The 22535-nt window shown below is 36.1% G+C and overlaps 1 protein-coding gene across 1 annotated transcript; it reads right to left on the bottom strand.

Moving 5' to 3' along the window:
* Positions 1-10228: 10228 nt before the first annotated feature.
* On the bottom strand, positions 10229-19793 carry Naa11 (N-alpha-acetyltransferase 11, NatA catalytic subunit). The gene is made up of 2 exons (XM_046458460.2): positions 18960-19793; positions 10229-11832 (listed from the first exon to the last, which is right to left on the bottom strand). The coding sequence occupies exon 1, from the start codon at positions 19662-19664 to the stop codon at positions 18972-18974; it is 693 nt and encodes a 230-aa protein (XP_046314416.1). The 5' UTR covers positions 19665-19793; the 3' UTR covers positions 10229-11832; positions 18960-18971.
* Between the last annotated feature and the right edge of the window lie 2742 nt (positions 19794-22535).

The raw sequence follows: 22535 nt of genomic DNA on the forward strand, positions 1-22535 counted from the left end.
TATTGAAATAAAGAACTAACATCATAATCCCAATATTGAGGTATAATCTTCATTATCTCCTGACCCTCTTGAGGTTCTCTCAATCTATATTACTTCAGATTTGGTTTATTTATAATCCTTATGTATTTACTTTTATTGAGATAGGATTAAAAACTTAAAAAAAGCTCCAAAAAATCCTTATGATCTCATGATTGAGTTTCAATTCACCAACAATCAACTAATGTGGTAGACTGATTTTTTTTAAGTGGTTCTTATATAGTCCAAGCTTGAAAAGGCATTAATTGGTCCCCTGAGCATCTCTTTCATTACATGAATTATTTCCAATCCAACCTGGTTTGTGAAATGATGGTATCATCTTCTTTTCCTATTTATTAAAAAAGGTGCAGAGTAGGGGAGGAAGGTGGGTATATGAAAGGATAAACACACAGACAGAATCATCCAGAGTAACTTCTATTAGGAAGTTTTGACTCATACCTATAGTTAATTACTGGTAAACTACAATCCCCCAACCTTCCCTCCCCCACCCCCAGCCTTAATGGCCTCTGGCTATGCCTCAGGCTGTTAACTACCAAACTAGTCATTAATGCTGATCAAGATGATTTCTTAGATTAGTGCTCATTTATTTTTTTAATAGACAAAACATACTATGCTCTGCATAAAGAATAAAATGGTATTTTAGTTTTCTTTCAAAAGCATAAAGAAACACCTATCAAAACTATATTGTGCTATATTTTCAAAACATGTCATATTATTTTATTTGTATTTCCAAAGTGAAAACTGAGTTTTAAGTATTTAGGATTTCACTGATAACAATCATGCTTTCCTATTTTAAGTAAACTCTTTGCTATGAAATTTGGAGAAACACATTCTAAAAGATGTGATGTGTTCTTTATTTGTGCCTCTTACTTTTACCTTTTGTGCAAGGATATGTGAGGGGGAAACACTTGCCTTTTAGGTTTGAAAATAGGAAATGAAAATAGAAGTGCTTTACTATTGAATAAAACTTCACTGAAGTTTTTTTTTTTAAATACCACTTATTGTTTGATTGAAAAGAACTGATGTTCTACTAGTATTAGTATAAAGTGGGATCTAGGAAAATTTTTATTGGCAATATTATTTCTTATCTTCTTTTTTATTCTTTTATGTTTTTATCTGTGCACCTGCTATTGCCTGGTCATATTTCAAGACATTTCAGAAAATAATAGAAAGAAGACTGGGCAGGTAGGAACAGCCTACAATCACTGAGTAATCTTTTTGTCTAAAATGATATTCAAGCATAATCCTGTACTAGAATAACTGGCCTCTTAAAATGGTTACTCAACAACTACAGGGGAAGTAACTGAACCAATATTTTTATATACCCATTTTCTGAATATTGACCTAGAAAATTTACATAATTTTCTTATTTAACCTTCATAGCAACTTTACAATTATTCCTATTTTATGGATGTGAAAATTGAGACTTTAAAATTGTTGCAGATTTGGGAGAAGAACATAGAGGAGGAAACAACGTAGAAAATGCTTTCATCATAGTGTTGTTTACTAAGTAGCTCTTTCCCTTCATTAGCTTATAGACAGGAAATGCCTTCTTCCTTTTGTAAACTGTGCTCCACAATGGCAAGTCGCCCTGAAGTCCCAGTTTAGATCTTTCAAGAAGTTGGATAATAATCTTATTGATCAAGTAGGGTTATCCTAACAACCAGAGGTTTATTTGAACTAAATGTAAATATTCTTTATAAGTACTCCATAAGTAGTCTTTGTACAAGAAATCCAACAGTTACTAATAATTTTTCATGAAATAAAATTATGCTTGTTACCAGTTATAATGTGTATTTGATGAACCAATTGATTCATATAATTGTAGGAAAGGAACAGAATGGGGAAGGAAGCACAAAGTAATATGGGGGTATGAACTGTTTTGAGGGAATTCTCTTCTTGAGCAAACCAGAGAAGAGTAACAGAATACTGGGTATCAAGGATGAATAAAGAATTCATTTATGCCCTGTGCTTAGCCTAGCTGTATCTGACATAAGACAGTATGTATTATGTTCTGGAAAATGTTTAAAACTTACAAAACTTTGAATTCTCAGGGATAAGCCATAAATTACAGAGTGATTCTAAAAGCTTTACATTCTAAGATAAGTAATTACCATGCTTTTTCTTCATTAAAGATGGGAATTTTTGTTTTTAGTAAAATTGACCCAAATATTTTGTAATCAGAATTGTATTGGCATATAAAAATTTAAATGATAAATACAGCCTTCTTTCTTTATTCAGAATGTCCAATTATACTGAAAGTTGCTTCCCTTTATTGTGCAAATAAAATCCCAATGAGAAATAAAAATGATCTCTACTTTTTATAAGAATAACACAGGACTTGATATAGACTTCATAAACAATCTTTGGCTTTCTAACAGCTGATAAATTTCCTCCATTATATATACTTTCTTCTAAACTGATTTTATAATTCTGAATTCATATTTCTATTTCTCACTGATAAATTACTATTTCAGATTATCTCCTGGTGCTCCTTTTGACCTGGTAAAGGGTTAGTTTTGATAAGGTTGCCATATTTGTAAGGCAGAGTGTTGTGAAATTATTTGAATATTCCCAAAGCAGGCACTTCAGGGTATAGCTCTAGGTATAACTTAGAGTGAATGAGGTTTTTAAAATTTTTTTTTTAGTTGTAGATGGACAATATCTTTTGTTTATTTTATTTTGATGTGGTGCTGAGAATTAAACCCAGTGCTTCACAAGTGCAAGGCAAGCACTCTACCTCTGAGCCACAACCCCAGCCCCATAGAGTGAATGAGTTTTAACCATGGGTAGTGATACTACTAGTACCCATTAACTCAATGCAATTGAGGCAAGCTGCTAATCCATTAAGTACACAAATATTGTGATGCTTTAGCCTTAGATGCTTGGTGTATTTGAAGGAATCTATATCCCATCACCCCAATTATAAGGAAGAGAAAAAAACTAAATAACATGTGGAATGTTGAAAAATATATCAGAGCTTGTTCAAGAGACACAAAGGAATGAGTGATCTTAAAGGACTTGAATCATATATCTTCAAGTTCCATGTGTACACCTTTCTAAAATGATCTGCTTAAGGGATCATTTTTAGATCTCTTTAAGGGTATTACTGTGGTGCTGCTTTTTTGCTCACCTTTTTCTTCACATTCTGCCACTTCACAAAGGGAAGGCATACTTCTCACCTCCCAGGAAACTCATTAAGATACACTGTTCTAGGATGTAAAATGGATGGAATGTCAAAGGAACAATTAGAAATAATTGTTTCCTAGAAGCTTCCTACATATTTTCATTCAAAATTCTTTATGACAGCTATTATTTGATAGTCAACTTTTAATTTTCATATTTGTTTTCAGGAATGAAAGTTAGACAGGAATTAACACTGTGTGTAGTTCCACGGAAAACCAGCCAGATGCTTATCTTAGTGGTTTACTAAAATTTTTGAGTATATGAAAACTTTGGTTACACTTGAGTGTTTGAATTTCTTACTCAAAACCATGTAAATGAGAGAATAAGCATAATTTGATTGGCATGAATAACTTATTACATATGAATGCTTAGATTATAGAGAACAAGAGACAAACAACTTATTAAGCCACATTTTCTTCTCAAATGAACAGATTTGTTATATTTACAGGAATTAACTCCTGTCTTCATATTTCATCCCTTAAAATGCTCACATAAATGCGCACATTATTTTGATGAAAAATTTCCTAAAACACTGATTTATTTATTTTTTTTCTGGGCAGCTAGAGAGTAAAAAGAAAATGACCACTATTATTTCATAGCAGTTTAAACTTGGGGATAAAAATCTCTGAAAGTATAAATGTTAGCAATATTACTTACATGTCTTTTAACAAATGACAATGCATTTTCCTTATATTATCTCATTACACAGTACCCCAGAGTGCATGCTATTGTTTATCTCTACTTTGTAAAGGGGAACATTGACGTGCCAGAGGATATCTAGATGGTAATAAGCCAAAATAGGACTAAAACATAAGCACTTGGACCCTGAGGTGTATGGTGTATGATTTCATACTTTATTAAATCATCTCTTATAAAAATTGCTCAACTTGCTTAGTACTGTTTATATATATATATATATATATATATATATATATATATATATATATGTAAATGTGTGTCATTTGTTTATAATATGCAGGTGAGGTGATGACCCCATTCCAAAGATGGAAAATCTATCCTAATTTTGGCTAGGAAAGCAATGTATGTATGATATATAATGAAGATTTTTCAAAACTTCACAAAATGTAATTTCCATTTAAGAAATGTGGGTATTTAAATAATCCTTTAAGTGCATCTCAACGAAATGATGTGCCTTTCAAGACTTCAAAAAAGCATTCATATCTGGGAAAAATGTATGAAGAGGACCTTGATATGTTACTTGGTCTGTTTCATTGGCTTTTGGCTAGGGATTGTTAATGAAAGTTCAATCCCAAGACACTCAGATGATGATGACACAAGCAAAAGTGTGTGTGGCTCTACACTTACCAGGTGTCTGGTTTCTAAGAGGACATTACAAAATTTGATATTTCCCCCCTGTGGAAACAAAATTAGGAAAATTTCCTAGTGTGATTTGTATTGAGTGATATCACTCTTCAGGTTTGTCATATACCACTAAGGATAAGTTGTACCTCTTGTTTGTCTAAAAAGTAAGGACAGGAGGTGGTGAGGAGTAATGATGAAAAAGAATGCCCTCAAAAGAATACACATGATAACATACATAAAATATATGTACAATCACACATATTTATCAAATATTCACTTATGTAAAATTGTTTTAATTTTTAAATTAGAGATGTTTTATATGTACAGAAAATGAGAAAATAAATCCCATATACCACCTCAACTACTCCCATATTTTATAATAAAAAAATTGTTGTATAAGTTCTGAGTCCTATATTGCTTCTATTAAAATTAATTTAAATCTATAGCTTATTAACGATGGACAGTGCCTTTAAATTCTTTTTGAAAATTTCAATGCCTTGCATTAATCAGTGGTTTACAGATGACACTGCAAAAGAATCACCTGAACTTATTAAATACAGAGCTCTGATTTTGCAAATCTGAACCAGAATCAAAGAAACTTAATTTTTAACAAAGCATCTGGGTGATTCTGACGCAACAGGTATATAGACTATATTTGAGAAACACTGGGATAGAAATTATTCTCCTTGAATGGGAAATAGCTCTTGGAAGTATTTCCTGTACTATTTCCAATAAAGAGCAGGTCTAGGCTCAGACAGCGAGGGTGGGGCAGGGAGAGGGATGAATAGAGAAAGAGAGAGACTTAGCAGTACCTTTCAAATCCCCTGTCAAATCTTGTTAGAATGAAAAACAATTTTAGTGTCTGGGGTAGTTTATTGACCAATGAACACAATAGAGTTAGAAATGAAAAATTTAAAAATCTCATTCTATTTGTTTAGATGCCAAAGATGAAAAATTTATCAAAGCATCCTAATATAAGATGTAATGTTATTGATAGATTTCATACACTGTATATAAATAATTTTTATTGTATACATTTTGATATGTTTGAAATTTTTACTTAAATTATTAGGCCAACAACCTCATGACACAATCTCAAAGATAAACAGGATTTATGTGAGTATATAGTTAATAATGAGATTTTGAATTCTTTAGGGTCTAATCCAAATCAATCTAAAGGTGAGTCACAGGTTATCTGAACTGCAGTACCAGGGTTAGAAATGAGTTTTAAGGCCCTTACTTATAAAAATATGCTTTCTGGACTAGCAATATGAGCATTGTGCAGAACTACTTAGAAATGCAGATACTCAGGCCCCACCTCAGACCTACTGAAACAAAATTTGCATTTTAACATAAACCCAAGATGATTTACTTATATGTAAAAATTTGAGAAAACTCTGTTTAAGCTATTTCTTGATCCTTTCCAAAGCTTCACTGCTTTGTTCTAATTTCCAGCACTATTCCCATTTCTCTCACTCATCCACATACTCCATTATTTTTATTTAAGAGAGTCATCTCTTCTTCCCTCTTGTTCTTATCTCCAAAGTGAAATCCATAGATTTGTAACTAGGTAACTCACAAGCTGCATTCACAAGTTTCTTTTAACCAAAGTGTCATCCTGATGACACTTAACATCTTTGAACAATTTACTGACAAACCTGAGCCCACTCAATATTGTTTCTTTAAAGATGCATATGAAAGAAAGGGGTGTGGGTCATTCCCTATGGCTGGCACAAGGGTATTCACACTATTTACTACATCCTTGCTTCAAAGCCTTGCTTTGGTCTCCCTAGGATTATGCTTCAGTAAAAGCAGGCAGTCGTTCAGGGGGAAAAAAAAAAAAAACAACATAATTTATCCTGTGTAAAAAGAACAATGCTATTACAAAAAGCAGTGCCAGAGGCTCCCACAATTTCTGTGTTGCAAAAAGCCACTGCTGCTGCTAAATCACCATTATTACCCTGGAACCACCTGGGAACATGCTAATTTATGCCCAAAGCAATATTAGTATTATTGTTTATTTTACTCTCATTATCTAAATAGACATAGCCCAAACTAGGTAGGTTGCTTTAATTTTTGTTGTCTCCTAGTAACACAGAACAACAGCCAATAGTTTTAGTAAATTTCACTGCAAAGTCAGAAATCATTTCTTATTTTTCAATTGTTCCAACTCTTATCAATAGTTACTAGAGACAGTCAATGTGCTTGGTGCTGGAGAGAAATCACTCAGGTAAGCTGAGGCTACTCCTTCTGTTTCTCCATCTGCTGAGCTGTTAACATGAAGACATATTGACAAGAGCTCAAGGAAAACATGGAATATTTCATCAGTAAGATTATACTGCCCTAGAGACAGATGTTAGAAAGCTGTAATATTTAAAAATAAAGAGATAAACACATGTTTGTGGGGAAAGAATAAAATAGTTTCAAAGGTAAGGGAGAAAATTAAAAAGATGGAAAGATAGATGTGAGATTTGTATTGGCACACAAAATGGCAAATTCTACTTATGCACACACACAAAAAAAAGACTTTTATATCTGCCTCAGGCAATCATTTAAGAATAACATTAGGCAGAAATTCTCAGAGTGCACTGGGGTAGATTTGTAAGAAGTACTTAGCAGGGCTGATTATGATTACAGAGAACAGACTTATCTCTTGTCATCAGATAGTTAATGTCAGGGCTTAGACTTAAATCCATATACACCAGTTTTCATAAAAATTTAAACATGAAATATGCTATATACTTTGGTAATTCACATTTAGTGAACATAAAAACAATGTTCAGTAATGATAACTCTGGATTTATCTAGTGACTTTCATGGGAGAGGTCAAAGTATGTGGTGAGCCGCTTCTGCCATTTCTGCAGATTATGGTCGCCATTACAAGATGACGCTGGCTCCGCTGTGGTCTGTGACAAACAACTCCTTATCTGGGAAAGTTGGCACATGATTTTTCACCACCCTGTGAGAAAGCTCCACGCGGCAGTTTTGCATTGGGGCTTGGGATGCTTTATTAAGGCTGGGAGGGGCATCCGAGAGGAGAGAAGAAGAAATATCAAGGGCCTGAATAAACTGCTGAAAGAAGATTCCCGAGTTGCGTCTTCCTTGCGGGCAAGGGGTCGCGACAAGTGGTGCCGAGACCCGGGAACCAGAACTTTCAGCAGTCAGGGGTGGTGCACCGGTTAGTCCCAGGTAAGTGGGATCCGCGACCAAAGCGGGGTTAGTCCCAATAAGTGGGATCCGCTATCAAAGCGGGGTTAGTCCCAGGTAAGTGGGATCCGCGACCAAAGCGGGGCAGCTCCTCTGTAAAGAAAGAGAGAGCATTACATTTTATTGCAGCTGCACTGTGTACTTTCGCTTTTGTTTTCTGTGTTTCTTTTGCTGTGTCATTTCGCTTTTGTTTTTTGTGCTTCTTTTGTTGTTGTGACGACAGGGACGCTCCCCTGTAAAAGGAAGAGAGCGGGGATTTTTGTACTTTCACTTTCTTTATAGTTCTAAAAATATTATGGGTGTTGCTTCTTCAAGCCCAATTTTGTTGGCCCTAGATGGGTTGTTACATTCAAAAGGACTTAAGATAAAGCAGAGCACTTTGCAGATGTTTTTGAGAGAAGCTGATATAGCGGCTCCTTGGTTTGCTTTTTCAGGGAGTCTTAGGATTCCTAGCTGGGACAAATTAGGGAAAGATCTAGATTTCGCTCATGAGCAAGGTACCTTGCAGGGTGGCGTTATACCACTTTGGAAGTTAGTTAGAGGATGTATAACAGATGGTAAATGCCAGGAAGCTGTGAGTGAGGGTCAAGCTATTCTTGAGCAGCTGCATGAGGAAAAATCTGAAGGATCATGTAGTGAAGTGGCAGAGAGTATTAAAAGTAACAGTAGTGAGAAGGCATAAGAGCCTGAAGATAAAAATAGGAGAAGGCTCTACCCAGACTTGACCGAATTAAAAACGCCTGAGAACACAAGCGACTCAGAGAGTTCTGAGGACCTTGATATATTGTTACAACAACTACATAAGATAAAAATGAAAAAGAAGAAAAAGGAGACACAGGGCACACAGGCCTACTGTAAGAAGGGGAAGGGAGTTAACATCGGTCAACAAAACTCTGAGGAGGAGGAGGTAGAATATCTAGAAGAAGATATGGTGCCAATTGCCCCACCTCCGTATGTGGGGGGGAGCCAAGGTTCCGGGAGATCTTTTCATGCACAAGTTTGGAGGACAGTTAATACAGATATGGGACTTGCATACCCTGTATTTCAGGACAATAACAGGGGAAGATATCATGAGCCTTTAGACTTTAAGATAATTGAAACCTTGGCAGAATCTGTCCGCACTTATGGCATAGATGCCGCTTTCACTCTCACTCAGGTGGAGGGACTTACTAGATTTTGCATGACTCCCTCAGATTGGGCTAGTCTAGTCCGCGCTTGTGTTTCCCCAGGGAAATATTAGGAGTCCAAAGTTGGCTGTTTAATGTTTCTGGCAGTACCCAAGACTCGGAGCGAGGTAGGAGGCTTAAAATTTCTGCAAATAATTCACAAATATCTAATGCTACATTACCCTCCGCAGCAGTCCGTCTCCAATCTCCGTTCCTGTTTCTTTTGGCTATTGTTACATTACAGGGGATGCTTAATTGTTCTAATATTACCTGTTATTTGTCTGAGTGTTGGAATGGCTCCTGGACTACGGCAGTGGTTATGAAAATTCCAACCTTTGTCCCGATTCCAGTTACTACAGATCCAGAGTCATTTCCTATTGTTGAACTGATTAGAGCCCGTAGAGATTTTGGAATTACGGCAGCCATAGTGACAGCTGTGGCAGTGTCTGCTGCTGCAGCAGTTACAGCTGGAGTAGCCATGGCCAGCCAGGTACAAACTGCTGCCACCATTAATCAGGTTATTCAACAAACATCCACCATACTTGAATCTCAAAGTAGAATTAATCAACACACTTTATCTGGGATTCTAGCTGCTAATCAAAGGATAGATCTGCTTCAAGCTCAAGTTGAGGAATTGTCTGACCTAGTACATTTGGGTTGTATTGATCAACGTGCACATTTATGTATAACCTCTGTCAGATTTTATGATTCCAGAAATGCCTCCCGCATCATCGGGGAATATTTATCCGGAACCTGGTCCATGGAAGCAGAAAACTTGATCCAGTCTCAACTAACTCAGATTGCTGTTCTGAATAGCACCCGAGTCGAACCAGTGACTTTGGGTCAATTCACCAGTTGGCTATCCTCTGCCTTTTCCTTTTTTAAGGAATGGGTGGGAATGGGCATTTTTGGTGCAATGTGTTGCTTCGGTGTTGTACTTTGTTTGTGGCTTCTCTGTCGCCTTAAAACTCGCCATGCACAAGAAAAGGCTATGATCATACAAGCTCTTGCAGCTTTAGAAAATGGCAACTCGCCTCAAGTCTGGCTTGCGCATCTTAAGCAGTAAACCTTTGTCATGGTCGTTACACCCCAAGTTATTATAACATTGCACTGGGATCGACATGACTTTCCTTGTTATTCTCTTAGTGTTGGAAAGCCCTTGCACTCTGCCGGTCTTACTGCCATTGCACGCAGATGGGTTTCCACACTAGTGCTTTTCTATCGCCTTGAAGTTCGTGCCTTTCTTTCAGGGTGCTGTCAACTTGTTTGTCCTTATAAACAGCCACAGTTCAGCCTCAGCTATCCCCCTTCGTCCACCATCATCACGATACAGGATGCGAGGCAAGGCACTGCACTTGAGTGATCCTTGACGAGGACCTCAAGGAGAGCATGTCCTATTGCATGCGGGTTAGACGCATTCACGCCCCGCCCCACGAAAAAAGGCGTCGGCTGATATGGCTTCAGATCTGGGGAAGGCGCCTCCTTAGGACTGAGTCATACTATGCAGCCACTTCTGCACAGTGGGATAGGACCTCTACTCTCGCCTGTATTGTTTTAAGAAAACAGAAAAGGGGGAACTGTGGTGAGCCGCTTCTGCCATTTCTGCAGATTATGGTCGCCATTACAAGATGACGCTGGCTCCGCTGTGGTCTGTGACAAACAACTCCTTATCTGGGAAAGTTGGCACATGATTTTTCACCACCCTGTGAGAAAGCTCCACGCGGCAGTTTTGCATTGGGGCTTGGGATGCTTTATTAAGGCTGGGAGGGGCATCCGAGAGGAGAGAAGAAGAAATATCAAGGGCCTGAATAAACTGCTGAAAGAAGATTCCCGAGTTGCGTCTTCCTTGCGGGCAAGGGGTCGCGACAAAAGTACTTTGTCTTATTTTTACTAAATTAAAAATACTAAAAAGAGGAATACAACTGAAGGTTATATAAAATATTTACAGATCACATATACTTGTCATTCATTAAGTCAACAGTTAACATACTTAAACAGCAGATTCTCCTTTCTGTTGAAGTTTTAATATTTTTGTAAATAAAAGGCAAAAAGAGTGGCAATAGGGAAGCAGAAGGAACTCTGGCTTTGAATTCAAACAGACTTAGGTTCAGATTCTGGACACTTCTTTTGCTTTTTTGAGCTTCAGTTTCCTCATCTGTAAAACAAAGATGATGACTGCCTACCTCACAGAGTTGTTGATAGAATTAAATATATTATTAATAAATGTCACAGCACTGTATGTGAACACTACAGATCCTCAAGAAATGGCAAGTTTCATCATTACAAAAAACAATCCACAAACTCACACAATCAAGTGGATTAGGGATTCCAACTTCTGCTTGTATGCCAGAAACACTTACTACCTTCTCCTACTGGGAAGGGGGGAAATGCCTCTTTAAGAAGGAAGAGCATAGGACAAAGGGAAAGTTCCAGAGAGGGGACAAGGAAATAGATATTTCTACCAGAAAAGTGGAGGAAAGGGGCATGCGGTCTGACGCAGTGGTCCTGTCTACCCTTTCAAGAACAAAAATCAGATAAATAATGGCAAAAACTGAAATTTAGGAAGTTTCAAGAATTTGCTCTCCTTCCTGTTTAGCATTCCAAGAAACAACCTTGCAGGATAACCACACTCAACATAGGACAACTACAAACAAAAGAAAATGGCAGCATGGAATTGGTCGGCCAAGGAAGGTTCTGTAATGGCAGGCTCAAGCTTCCTTGGGTCTTGCACAGTCACTCTTGCATCCAGGTCTTCCTTTATGATCTCAGTAGGATATATGGAAAGTTGTTGAGAGTTGAAAATCAGAAGTCTTTCAGATCACTGTGAGATGACCTCAGAGCAGATGCTGCACAGCAGACAGGTTAAGCCAGCATTCAGAGGGTAGATATGGCTGAGACGTGTGGACCTGCAACGCTGTTGAGAAGTAAGAGAGTAAATGAGTAAGGGAGGACAAAAGGCTATGGTTGCACTGGAAAGCTATGGAAGAATACTAGTTTAACCAATGACAGGCTTCAGTAGTAGATCAGTAAGGCAACAAGTAACCATGTTTGGCCTATATTTATCTCCACGGAACTCAGGGAGAACTTAGATAATAATACAAAAAATCCAGACTAATCCTCCCCTCCCTACCAGGAGGACATATGAATATATGTCCTGATACCTAAAGCTATTTCTGCCTTTAGAATAAAGGTGTGTATAGGTGTGTGTGTGTGTGTGTGTGTGTGTGTGTATGTAGAACAGTGAAATATTAAGATTTGTCCTGAAGAACCTTTTGCAAACCTAAAACAGATCCTTCCGCTCCCATCTTTAAATCTTATACCATCCAACTTCACTCAAAAGGAACTTAAATTCTAAAAAAATGAGACTTTCTTGGCTGTTAGATGCAATGTGTCCAGTTCTTTAAGTATTATTTTCTTTTACTGAGACCAGAATAGGAACACAAAACACACACTATGTATCTTTATTCATAATTTAAAGTGCCGTACCTACATTAAGTAACAGAAAGTAGTATTTATACACATTATTTTCTCTTTAAAATTACAATATGGGTACTTTAGAAGATCCACCCATTTATCCAATAAATCAATGGCTGCTCACTAGTAACTACCATGAATGAATAATCTGCCAGGCATTAAGGAAACATTTAAGACATAGACCCTATCCTTAAGGTAAAGAGATTTATGTAATGCATGAAAAGAATATTTAAACTAAAGAAAGGCTAGTGGAATATAACACAGTAGTATGCCACAACTATAAAGGTGAATTATCTTTTCCCACCTGTCATTTGCACACAGAAGTAATAGATAGAGGTTACTATCTAGAGAAACAAAAAGCATTTTTTTGTACAAAGTCATCATTATAGAAAAGTCTGTTTCCAGAATCACAATGATGAATCAAACTGCAGAATGATATAAAATCCAATTGAAGAGGAAGATGTGAAGGAATAGGTTAAAAATACTATCATTATTACCTTTCTCATTTTATTATACACACTGTTAGTATAGGTATGCAAAAGAAATTATAGAAAAACTAAACATTACACGATTGTTTTAATTATCTCAGTAAACACTGCTTGGTATTTTTAAGAAATTAAAAGCTAAACAATTGTAATAAGTGTTCTAGGGTAGTTTAATAGTATAGACAGTTTCATAAAGATTCCCTTCAATATATGAATGTTATAGTCACAAATAACAAATTAGAATAAAAATAATAATAAAAAATATGAACATTATAGCCTTTAATTTCTTAGCTTATTAAGATCAAGTTTTTACCAGGTTTTCTTAATGGTTGGTTAGGGAAGTCTGAGGAATATACACTAATTGTTAATGTGACTTTATGAACACATAACAGAATTCTATGGCTTTACTTTAAAAATATTCTATAATGTTATAAAGATATTAATCTATAAAAATAGCACGGCAGAATGTTTTCAGAAAGGCTTTTGCTCTGGCCCTTTGATCCATTATCCATTTACAGAATTTTTAATATTCTATTTTCCTTACCTCTTCTACCATAAAGTATATTATATTTTATACACTAGAGCATAGAGAGTACCCAGAAAAAGGATTAGGAGAATCTCTGCTTTAATCAGTTATCTCTGACAAAGTTGGTATTTCATTCATCCTAAATGTACACCATACACTGATTGAAAGGTGACATTGTTAGAGATTATAAATAATTCAACAAATGAAATCTTTCTGATTAGTATTTCAAAACAATATTTTATCTTTTCCCAACCCCCTCCTTTTCTTCATAGAGTGCAGATGCATTTGAAATCTATGGTTTTTGGCATATCTGGGGTAAGGTTATACTAGGAATTTACCAGACCTGTCAGTCTCTAACTTTCTTCCATATTTCATTATATCATTCCAGTTATAATTAGTTGTCTGGTAAAATTAAGAACAGTCTATTTCAGTGAATGCTCATGTGAACATTTAACAACTTTTTGTTAGAATGACAGCTTAGCGACAGGAAGAATAAACCAGAAAGGGAGAGTCACCGAAGTAACCTTAGTTAACTCAATATTGTCTGCTCAATTGAAAACGCTAAGATTTTGCTTTTTTTTTTTTGGTTATTAATCATCAGACACATATTTTTTGTCAGGAGATGTGCAGCAGTTTGATGGCATTCCTGCCTCAACCAGCATGTTTTGAACTGACCTGTCTTCATTGCTATGGTTCCCTAGAAACTTTGCTGCTGATGAGTGTTGATTCAGCTGAATGCTTTGACATTCAGCTTGTCAGTGAAAGCTATTTTAATTGTTAAGATGCATCCCCCTTCCAAGACTGCAAACTGTTGCTATTCATACACAACATTCTATCATTTGATTACTGCAGAGAAGCAGAGAACCTGAATAGTTACTAGTACTAGAGATCATTTTAAGGGTCCAAATCTACAGAATATTTATTATGTGAGGAGTTGTGCTTAGCAATTTATAGAAATCATCTTATTTAATCCTCACAGTTGTGGAGTCTGACTACGTAAGTGTGAACCTCTGTTCTCTACTTACTACCTACATGATGAGCAGCCCTCTCTGTGACATGATTTCCTCCTCTGTAAACTGGAGTAACAGTACCTACTTCACAGCAACATCAGAAGAACTAAATGAGACACTTCAAAGACAGTCCATAGAATAGTAAATATGGCATAGTGAGTTCTATAGTGTTAGCAATAATTTTTATTACTGCTTTTTACATGAAAATACACTATTTTCCTTCATCAGCTGTCCTACTCACCATCACTTCTTTAACTGTCTCTGTTGCTCAGACCCAAAAATGTGGAAATAACAGAAAATGAAACTTAATCTTTTCAGGACATTTTTCTATACATATCTGAACTCTAGCTCCATAAGAGTAGCACCACAATTGTGGCAAGTAAGAAACTTTTTTTTTTCCTTTTCTTTTTTTTCTTTCCCATTAGGAAGCTAGGCCTATGTTCTGGTGACTTCCTGGTGAATGGGTTAAAAGTGAAGCTTCAGACAGTTTTGAGGATTTAGGAGTAGAGAGGTCAATTCTGTAGGCTTCATTGAGAGGCATCATGACAGCAACAAGGTGGTAGAATTTCATAGTTTGCTATGCCCCGGCTTGTGCAAAAGCAGAAGAAATACATGTTATGTGTGTATGCAAAATAACTTAATATACTATGTCAGTGGAGGGGGAAGCAACAAGGATCCCATGCTACTAGCTCAAATTCCCACATTCCAGAGCACAATGGGAAGCTTCCCATTGTGGCAAACACTTCACTGTGCTCTTACCAGACTCCTTTCTTTCCCTCCTGAGCACAAAGCTAAACTACGTTTCCCAGTCTCCTATGCAATTAGCTGGGGAAATGGGACTCACTTTTAAAACCTATATGAACTTCTATGTGTACTTTCTTCCCTTATCTGCTACCTGAGTGTCTATGACACAGTAGAAGACACGATTCTATAAAATGGCAGACACCAATTCAAGAACTGAAACTTAGCATTTCTTTCAACCATGAATATAAGCACTAGTGAACAGGAGTATTAGTAATACTCTTTCACCAATGAAAATCATGTTCAAATTATATCACTGTTATTAGAGATCTCAATATTTACACTCAAATTTTCTTTGAAATAACTATAATCAATAGACACACTGGTAGATTTTTAAACTTCATATTCTAATAAGTACATATATTATGATAAAAGGCATTTTAAAAATAGGGATAACTGTATTTCAAAACGTTATTTTCTTTTATAATCCCATATGATTTTTATTGCTTTATAAAACATTTTTCTGAGGTGGGATTCTCAGGCTTCACTAGATTGCCCAAAGGGGCTACAGAAGAAAATTAACAAAAATCCCCTCTAAATGGATCCTCAAATGCCTTTCTGGAGTACAGTTCCTTTTTTCCTCTGCTCTATATAACCCCACCACATTGAAGTGAACAATAAGATTTTAATGTGTTTAGTTACTGATATTTGGAGGTTATTTTTTAAATTTTATTTATTTATTTATTTATTCTAATTTGTTATATATGACAGCATAATGCATTTCAATTCAAATTACATATATAGAGCACAGTTTTTCATGTCTCTGGTTGTACACAAAGTAGAGCCACACCAATCGTTTCTTCATACATGTACTTAGGGTAATGACATCCATCTCATTCCACTGTCTTTCCTATCCCCATACTCCCTCCCTTGGAGGTTACTTTTTACAGCAGTTGTTAGCAGTTATTATACAAAATAATAAACCTTTGTTACAAAACAGCCCAAACATGGTATAGAGTACCCAAGATCTAAAGAAGACTATGGGTGGAAAAGACCCAGAAGTGAAGAGTGAGGACAAGATTAGATGGGATGATTAAAAATATCTCAACAGATTCTACCTGGGAAGAAAGTGAAGATTAATGTGGGAAAAACATTAACTTACAACACAACAATTATAGTAATATAAAAAAGCAGCATAATGTTTTTGAATTTTGAAATTGTACACTGAGTTTATATCTGCCACAAAATAATTAATTTTCTTATTTAACATTTTTTTTCCCTTACTAGAATGGCAGCTATTTTTGTTTCTCATTGCAGATGCTAAGTACTTTTTAATTCTTCCAACTTTATATATCTCTATATAAATATATTTATATATTCTTTCAACCATTTTTCAACTATATTTATATATAGATATATAAAGTTGGAAGAATTAAAAAGTACTTAGATACACACACACACACAGTTTTAAAGCAATCTCTTATTACTGTTCTTATTAGCTAGAGTTTAATATAAAGAGAAACAAAGAGCCATAAAAATTAGATCAATATTGAATAAGTCCTTCTATACAGAAATTTGAAAGTTGATGATTTTTTAATAGTCTGTTGATTTAAATAAAATAGCCTTGATAGAGCTCTCCAGGGTTTTAAAGACAGTTATAAATTTGCCAATACTTCTTTCAAGGTATTAAGTTTTATATAATTTTATCTTCCCTCTTAGACTATTTTGCTGCCTTTATTTTAACCCTAGATCAAACAAATCATACTGTGAAACCTTCAGGTTATTAAAAGGCAGATGAAAAGACTCCTTTGAGGATAGTCTCTTTCTAGCCCCCAAGAAATTAATGTATCCAAACAATTTTAACCTATAGAACTATAAATGAATGAAAATAAAATGTGGTTAGTGTGCTGGATATCCAGGATCTCAGCATAAAAATTCATAAAAATATAGTCTAACTTATTCTTAAATGCTATATACTATAAACATCAGTCTGTCCTGATCACTGCTGTATACCCAGCTCCAAATCTAATGCCTGGCAAGTAAGAATTTTTATGAATGACTAAACTGGTCAAATAGCACTCGTTTAAATTATATGCAGTGTACCCACACTGGACTTTGCCAGAAGTCCATTTACACATGTAAGGGTAAGGTCACTAGGGTAAGAAGTTAAAAGTTCAAAATTGCCAAAAGCTCACCAACCCTTGAAATTGTTAAAGGGATAAAAATTCTTTGATGGAAGAAATATTCTGGTATTATATCATTTCAAATGATATTATTTGCAAAAAAGCAGTCTTTTCAAACTACTTTTCAGTGGCTTTTTAGTATGTTTTATAAAGTACAATAGCTATTTTTCTCTTTGTTTTTTCATGTTAATTTTTTTCACATTAAAAAATATATAATAAGGAACCCCCTGAGTACCCATTTCTCACCTTAACAATTACCATATATTGCAATCCTTATTTTTTATCTTTAGTGCTGGGTATTGAACCAGGGTGTTGTGCCATTGAGCCATGCCCCCAGGCAGCCATTCTATTTCATTTCACCTCCTCCTCCTCATTTTTTTTCTTTTTTTACAGTAGAATTTTAGAACAAATTGTAGACAACATTATTTCAACTGTAATTATTTTAGTATGTATCTCTTAAAAAATACTTTTTTTTTTGGTACTGCGGATGGAACCCAGAGGCACTTTACTACTGAGCTACATTCCCAGCCCTTTTTATTTTTAGACAGGGTCTCACTAAGTTTCTGGGGCTGGCCTCTGACTTGCCATCCTCCTGCCTCAGCCTCCTGAGTCACTAGGATTACAGGGTGCATCACTGTGCCAGACCTAAAAGATAAAGACTTTTTATAATCTAACAATATAATAACATTTAGCAAACTTAACAAAATTATTTTTAAAAAATCTTTAAATTCTTAATAGAATACAGTTCATGTTCAAATTTTGCCTGGTTATCTTAAAAGTTTTGGACTTGGCATATTTGAATTAGGATCCAATATTCCTAACATTTGAGTTTGGTTGATATTTTTAAAGTTTTGCTTTAATAGAAACTCCTTTCCTCCTTTTAAAAAAATGCTATTTACTTGTTGAAAAAAAAACGTTCATTTGTTCTATAGAAATTTTCTCATTCTAGATTAGGTTAACAGCATTCTCCTATATAGTTCCAACTATTTTCTGTAACAGTGGTAATTGCATTTTACATACACATACAATTTTCTTTTGGCAAGAATATTTCATAATTGATGCTATGTAATTTCTGTTGAATTGGGAGGTATTTATGTCTACTTTTAGTGATGTTAAGATTGATGACTGACTTCAAGTGTTTGTTGTGAGTCCGATCCATCGTGACAAAATACTCCAAGTTTCACCTACTGTATTAGCTATTGATAATCATTGGCTAGATCCATTATTTCATCAAGCAAAATGATGATTTTATAATTTTATATGATTTTATAATTCATCCCCACTTATTTACTGGAATTCTAAAAAAAAGAAATTTCTTTCACCAACTACATGGTTACCCTGAATTAGAACCCATACCAAAAAAGGAGGATAAATGTATGTTTCTTTTACTTAATTTGATCTACACGCTGTATGTTAGTGTCACATTTACTTCCAAGAGTGAGCAACCTACACTACACTACTCCTTCCAACCTACTCTACAACTCTTCCCTAAAGTAACAGGTAGTTTTTAAGGTGAAACCTAGTATGACTGGAATGGTCTAAGATAGGATGTGATTGGGCAGGCCAAGGTATGATGCAAGGATTATAGGATAGGAAGCGATGGATCAGGGAAGAGAGAATACCTCAAGCAGGCTCTAGGAGGCGGAATCCAAGTCTTCTGAGCTGTCCTGGACATCAGTGCTCCCCGTGGATTCGCTAGGTTCCTTGCTGTCACTCCCACTATCAGGGACAGCCGGGTTCTCCTGCTGACAGGTCTTTTTAGAACCAGGAAGTGTGCTGCTCTGGCTCTCCTGGTTCTCCCTGGAGCCCAGCACCACATACCCGCCCTTCTCCTTCAGCTCCGGCTGCCTTCTTAGCTCATCTGCCATTTGTGAGAGATCCCGCTTCATAGCATAAGCATCTTCCCCGTCTGCATAGTATTTGGATTCCACCTCACTGACCTGAAAGTTGAGAGTGTTAGAATAGAGGTGCAAGGCCGCCCGGTTACTCTTCCTGACGTGCAGGGACACATACTTGGCACTAAAGTTCTCTATCATGGCCCGAGAGGCCTGGTCCATCAGCTTCTGAGCCAGGCCGAGGCGCCGGTGTGAGCGCTTCACAGCCAGTGAGGTGATATGCCCATGGGGGACATCATCAGGGTCCTCTTCCATCTTGGCCAGGACATAGCCCACAATCTTCCCGTCCTCGTCCTCAGCGATGTAGGAGAGCTGAGGCCAGGAAAGGCCATGGTAGAAATAGTATTTCATCTGGTAGTTCTCGGGAAGGCAGAGGAGGTTGCACTGTTGCATGCTCATCAGGTCGTCTGGCCGAGCATTGCGGATGTTCATAATGGCAGCAGGCAGGGAGCCGGTTGGACTGAGGTGAACAGAAAAAGGCTATCGCCAGCACAAGGGGCCCGCTTCGCCTCGGCTAATTGAGTCCCGGCAGCCAAAACCTAGCGCCTAGGGCGTGGAGGCGGGAAGGCAGGAAGGCCAGAGGCGGAAAGGGCGGTGCCAACTGACTCCGGAAGTGCCCGCCCCAGCCAATGAAGTTCCACCTCTTTGTTCCCTCGCTCCTGGCGAGGGGGTGCGGAGCGGGTGTTCTTGAGAATCCTTAGGGTTTAAATGAAGTGACCTATTGATGTTATTATCTTTGATTCAGTTTTAACTTTTGAGTGCATCTAGATATGTTTTCGCCATCTGAACAAACCCATATAACCAGAATTCAGATCATTGCCTGCACCCCTTCAGGAGTCCCATATATGCTCCCTTCCAATATCTGCCACACCCCACATCCCCAAACTAGCACTAGACTTCTAAGAGACTTTGTATAAATGCATTTTTTTTCTGTGCAGGGTCTCTTTTTAATTTTGTTTATTTCCCCACTCGTGAGTTTCAGCTACTTTTGTTGTGTACACTTGAGGGTTCTTTATATTCGTTCCTGTTGTATATTCCATTGCCGGAATATCACAATTCATTCATCCATTTTACTGTTGATGGTTATTTGTGTTATTGAATATTGACACATATTTACATACAATTAGGATCAGCAGATGTAGTGATGTGCAAGTTTTATAAATATTGCCAAGCAATTTTCCAAACTGGTTGGTACACATTCTTATCAACATTAGGTATTTCCCATCTTTTTCATTTTATCAATTTTTGTGTGTGGTTTCATTTTGCATTTCCCTGGTGACTGGCGAGGTTGAGCACCTTTTGAGACTTATTAATTTTTTTATATTCTCTTTTGGAATGTTACTGCTCAAGTCTTTTGCTAATTTTTTTCTATTGTGTGTCTTTTTCACATTAATACTTAGGAGTTTTTTTTCAAAAATACATTCTCGATATGAATCTTTTACCAGATATATTTCTAACAAATATCATACTTTTTCTTCTGTTGCTTTCTCTTTCATTTTTCCAATGCCGTGTTGAAAACAGCATCAAAGTTCTTAAATCCAGTAATTTTACCACATATTCCAAAATGACTTTTCCCCCCATAGTGCCACAAACAGGCCATGTCTAAATAAATATTAGAAAATAATTTTTTTAAAAAAATCATTTTAAGTTAATACTTTACTCTGACAGTGGGTAATAGTTATAAGACCGAAAAGTGCCTTTGCATTTAATATGAGCCAATGGCAAACAGAGATTAATAAAAATGTATATTTTATTAGGCTAACATTAGAATGCAATCATATGTTTAGGACTTCTGTGATTGTATGTGGACTAGCTATAGGTAGAGAGGCGCTCTAGACCAAAGCGGACTAATCCTCAATTAGAATAGCAACTGCAGGCAAAGGGACAAGTCAAAGGAAAACTGACTTAGTTTAGGCACTGGGTTATCTTTGTCTTTATGAATTTGTGTTCACACCTAATACAATTACTTTTTTCTCATAGCAAAAGGTAATGTGAGCCAGATGATTATCAAAGAAAATTTCATTCTGATCAAGTCCTCAACAAGTTTTCTTTAAAGAAGGAAAAAGCCTCTTTGGCTTCTTATGACAAATGTCCTGACTCTAGGATGCTAATTTATATCAGATATAATGGAAGCTTTGGATTAGAAGCACATCCCAAATGTTGTGCAGCAATAGCTGGCTACACCCAAGAAGGTGGACACTTGTTAAATATGAGTGGGACTTTTAGGCAGTTTTTATCCTAGAAGAGAAACTCAATCCTGGCAATAATGGTATGTCATGTTCTAAAGTGAGAACTGAGAAAAGTATTCGCATATGTTTTTTAGAGTCTTTGTAATAAGAAAGTCTATTTAAGAATTTAGATTTCCTGGAAGGGAATAGCGAATGAAATGAAATATAAACATCTAAAGACAGTTTCTAGTAGACAAAAATTATCTACAACCCTTTTCCAAGTTTGGGAGAACAAAAAAAAAAAAGCCTCAATAAATTTGGATCAATGTGAACTGAAGTTCTGTATGGTTTTTGGGTTGTATTATAAAATAAAATAAAATAAAATGAATTAAAGAACCTTTTCTGGGTCATATTTAGTAGTATGTGAGATTCAGGTTAACAAAAGGAAGGATCTGATGACAGGAAGTGGTGGTAATACTGTACTATGCACTACTTGAAAATATTCAAAATTCTGTCTCTGCTAGGTCTGCTTTGCCTAATGAATGCAAATGTGAAGGATTTTGTTAGGCCTTTTCTTGAAGTTTTCCAATGATTCAACATTTTGATTAATTCTGAAATATAATCAGACTTAATTTCTAGATGTGATAGACAAGCAACCATTGTAATGATTATTGTTGCATGTGGGAGAATTGCCTGGACAAGGTTCAAGTAGCCATAGTATTTGCTTTGGCTCTTTCTCATCTTTTCAGATTTGAGACACATGTCACCCTTTATATGAAGCTGTCTCTTACTATGTTTTCCTGAGAAAATCGAATTGCTTCCTTATTCGTGTATCAGTTTCACTCATATCTGTATGTGTATTTCATGCTTTCTTAAATATTTTCTCCTCTGTTTCTTGAGAACATGACCTTGCCTTATGAAAACTGTTGTTTTTAGGGACTAGCAAATTGCATGCTGTATAGTGTGTCTTGAATGGGTGCTTATAGAATAAATATGTAATTGGAGGTACAAGTATATTAAGACAAGCTAAACAAGTCCTTTCTTTATGAAATATAAATAAGTTGTATGATTACAGTGCATATTTTTGTGTGGTGGTATCTATTATCATTGCTTAAAGTGCATAATGAAAAAATAT

This window comes from Marmota monax, unplaced genomic scaffold (assembly GCF_021218885.2).
Source record: "Marmota monax isolate L192 unplaced genomic scaffold, Marmota_monax_Labrador192_F-V1.1 WCK01_AAM20220418_F8-fsc00112, whole genome shotgun sequence".
Taxonomy (NCBI): domain Eukaryota; kingdom Metazoa; phylum Chordata; class Mammalia; order Rodentia; family Sciuridae; genus Marmota; species Marmota monax.

Bases quoted from the DNA above. Each gene is read 5' to 3' on its own strand.
- Naa11 (XM_046458460.2), bottom strand. From the start codon at position 19,664: ATGAACATCCGCAATGCTCGGCCAGACGACCTGATGAGCATGCAACAG.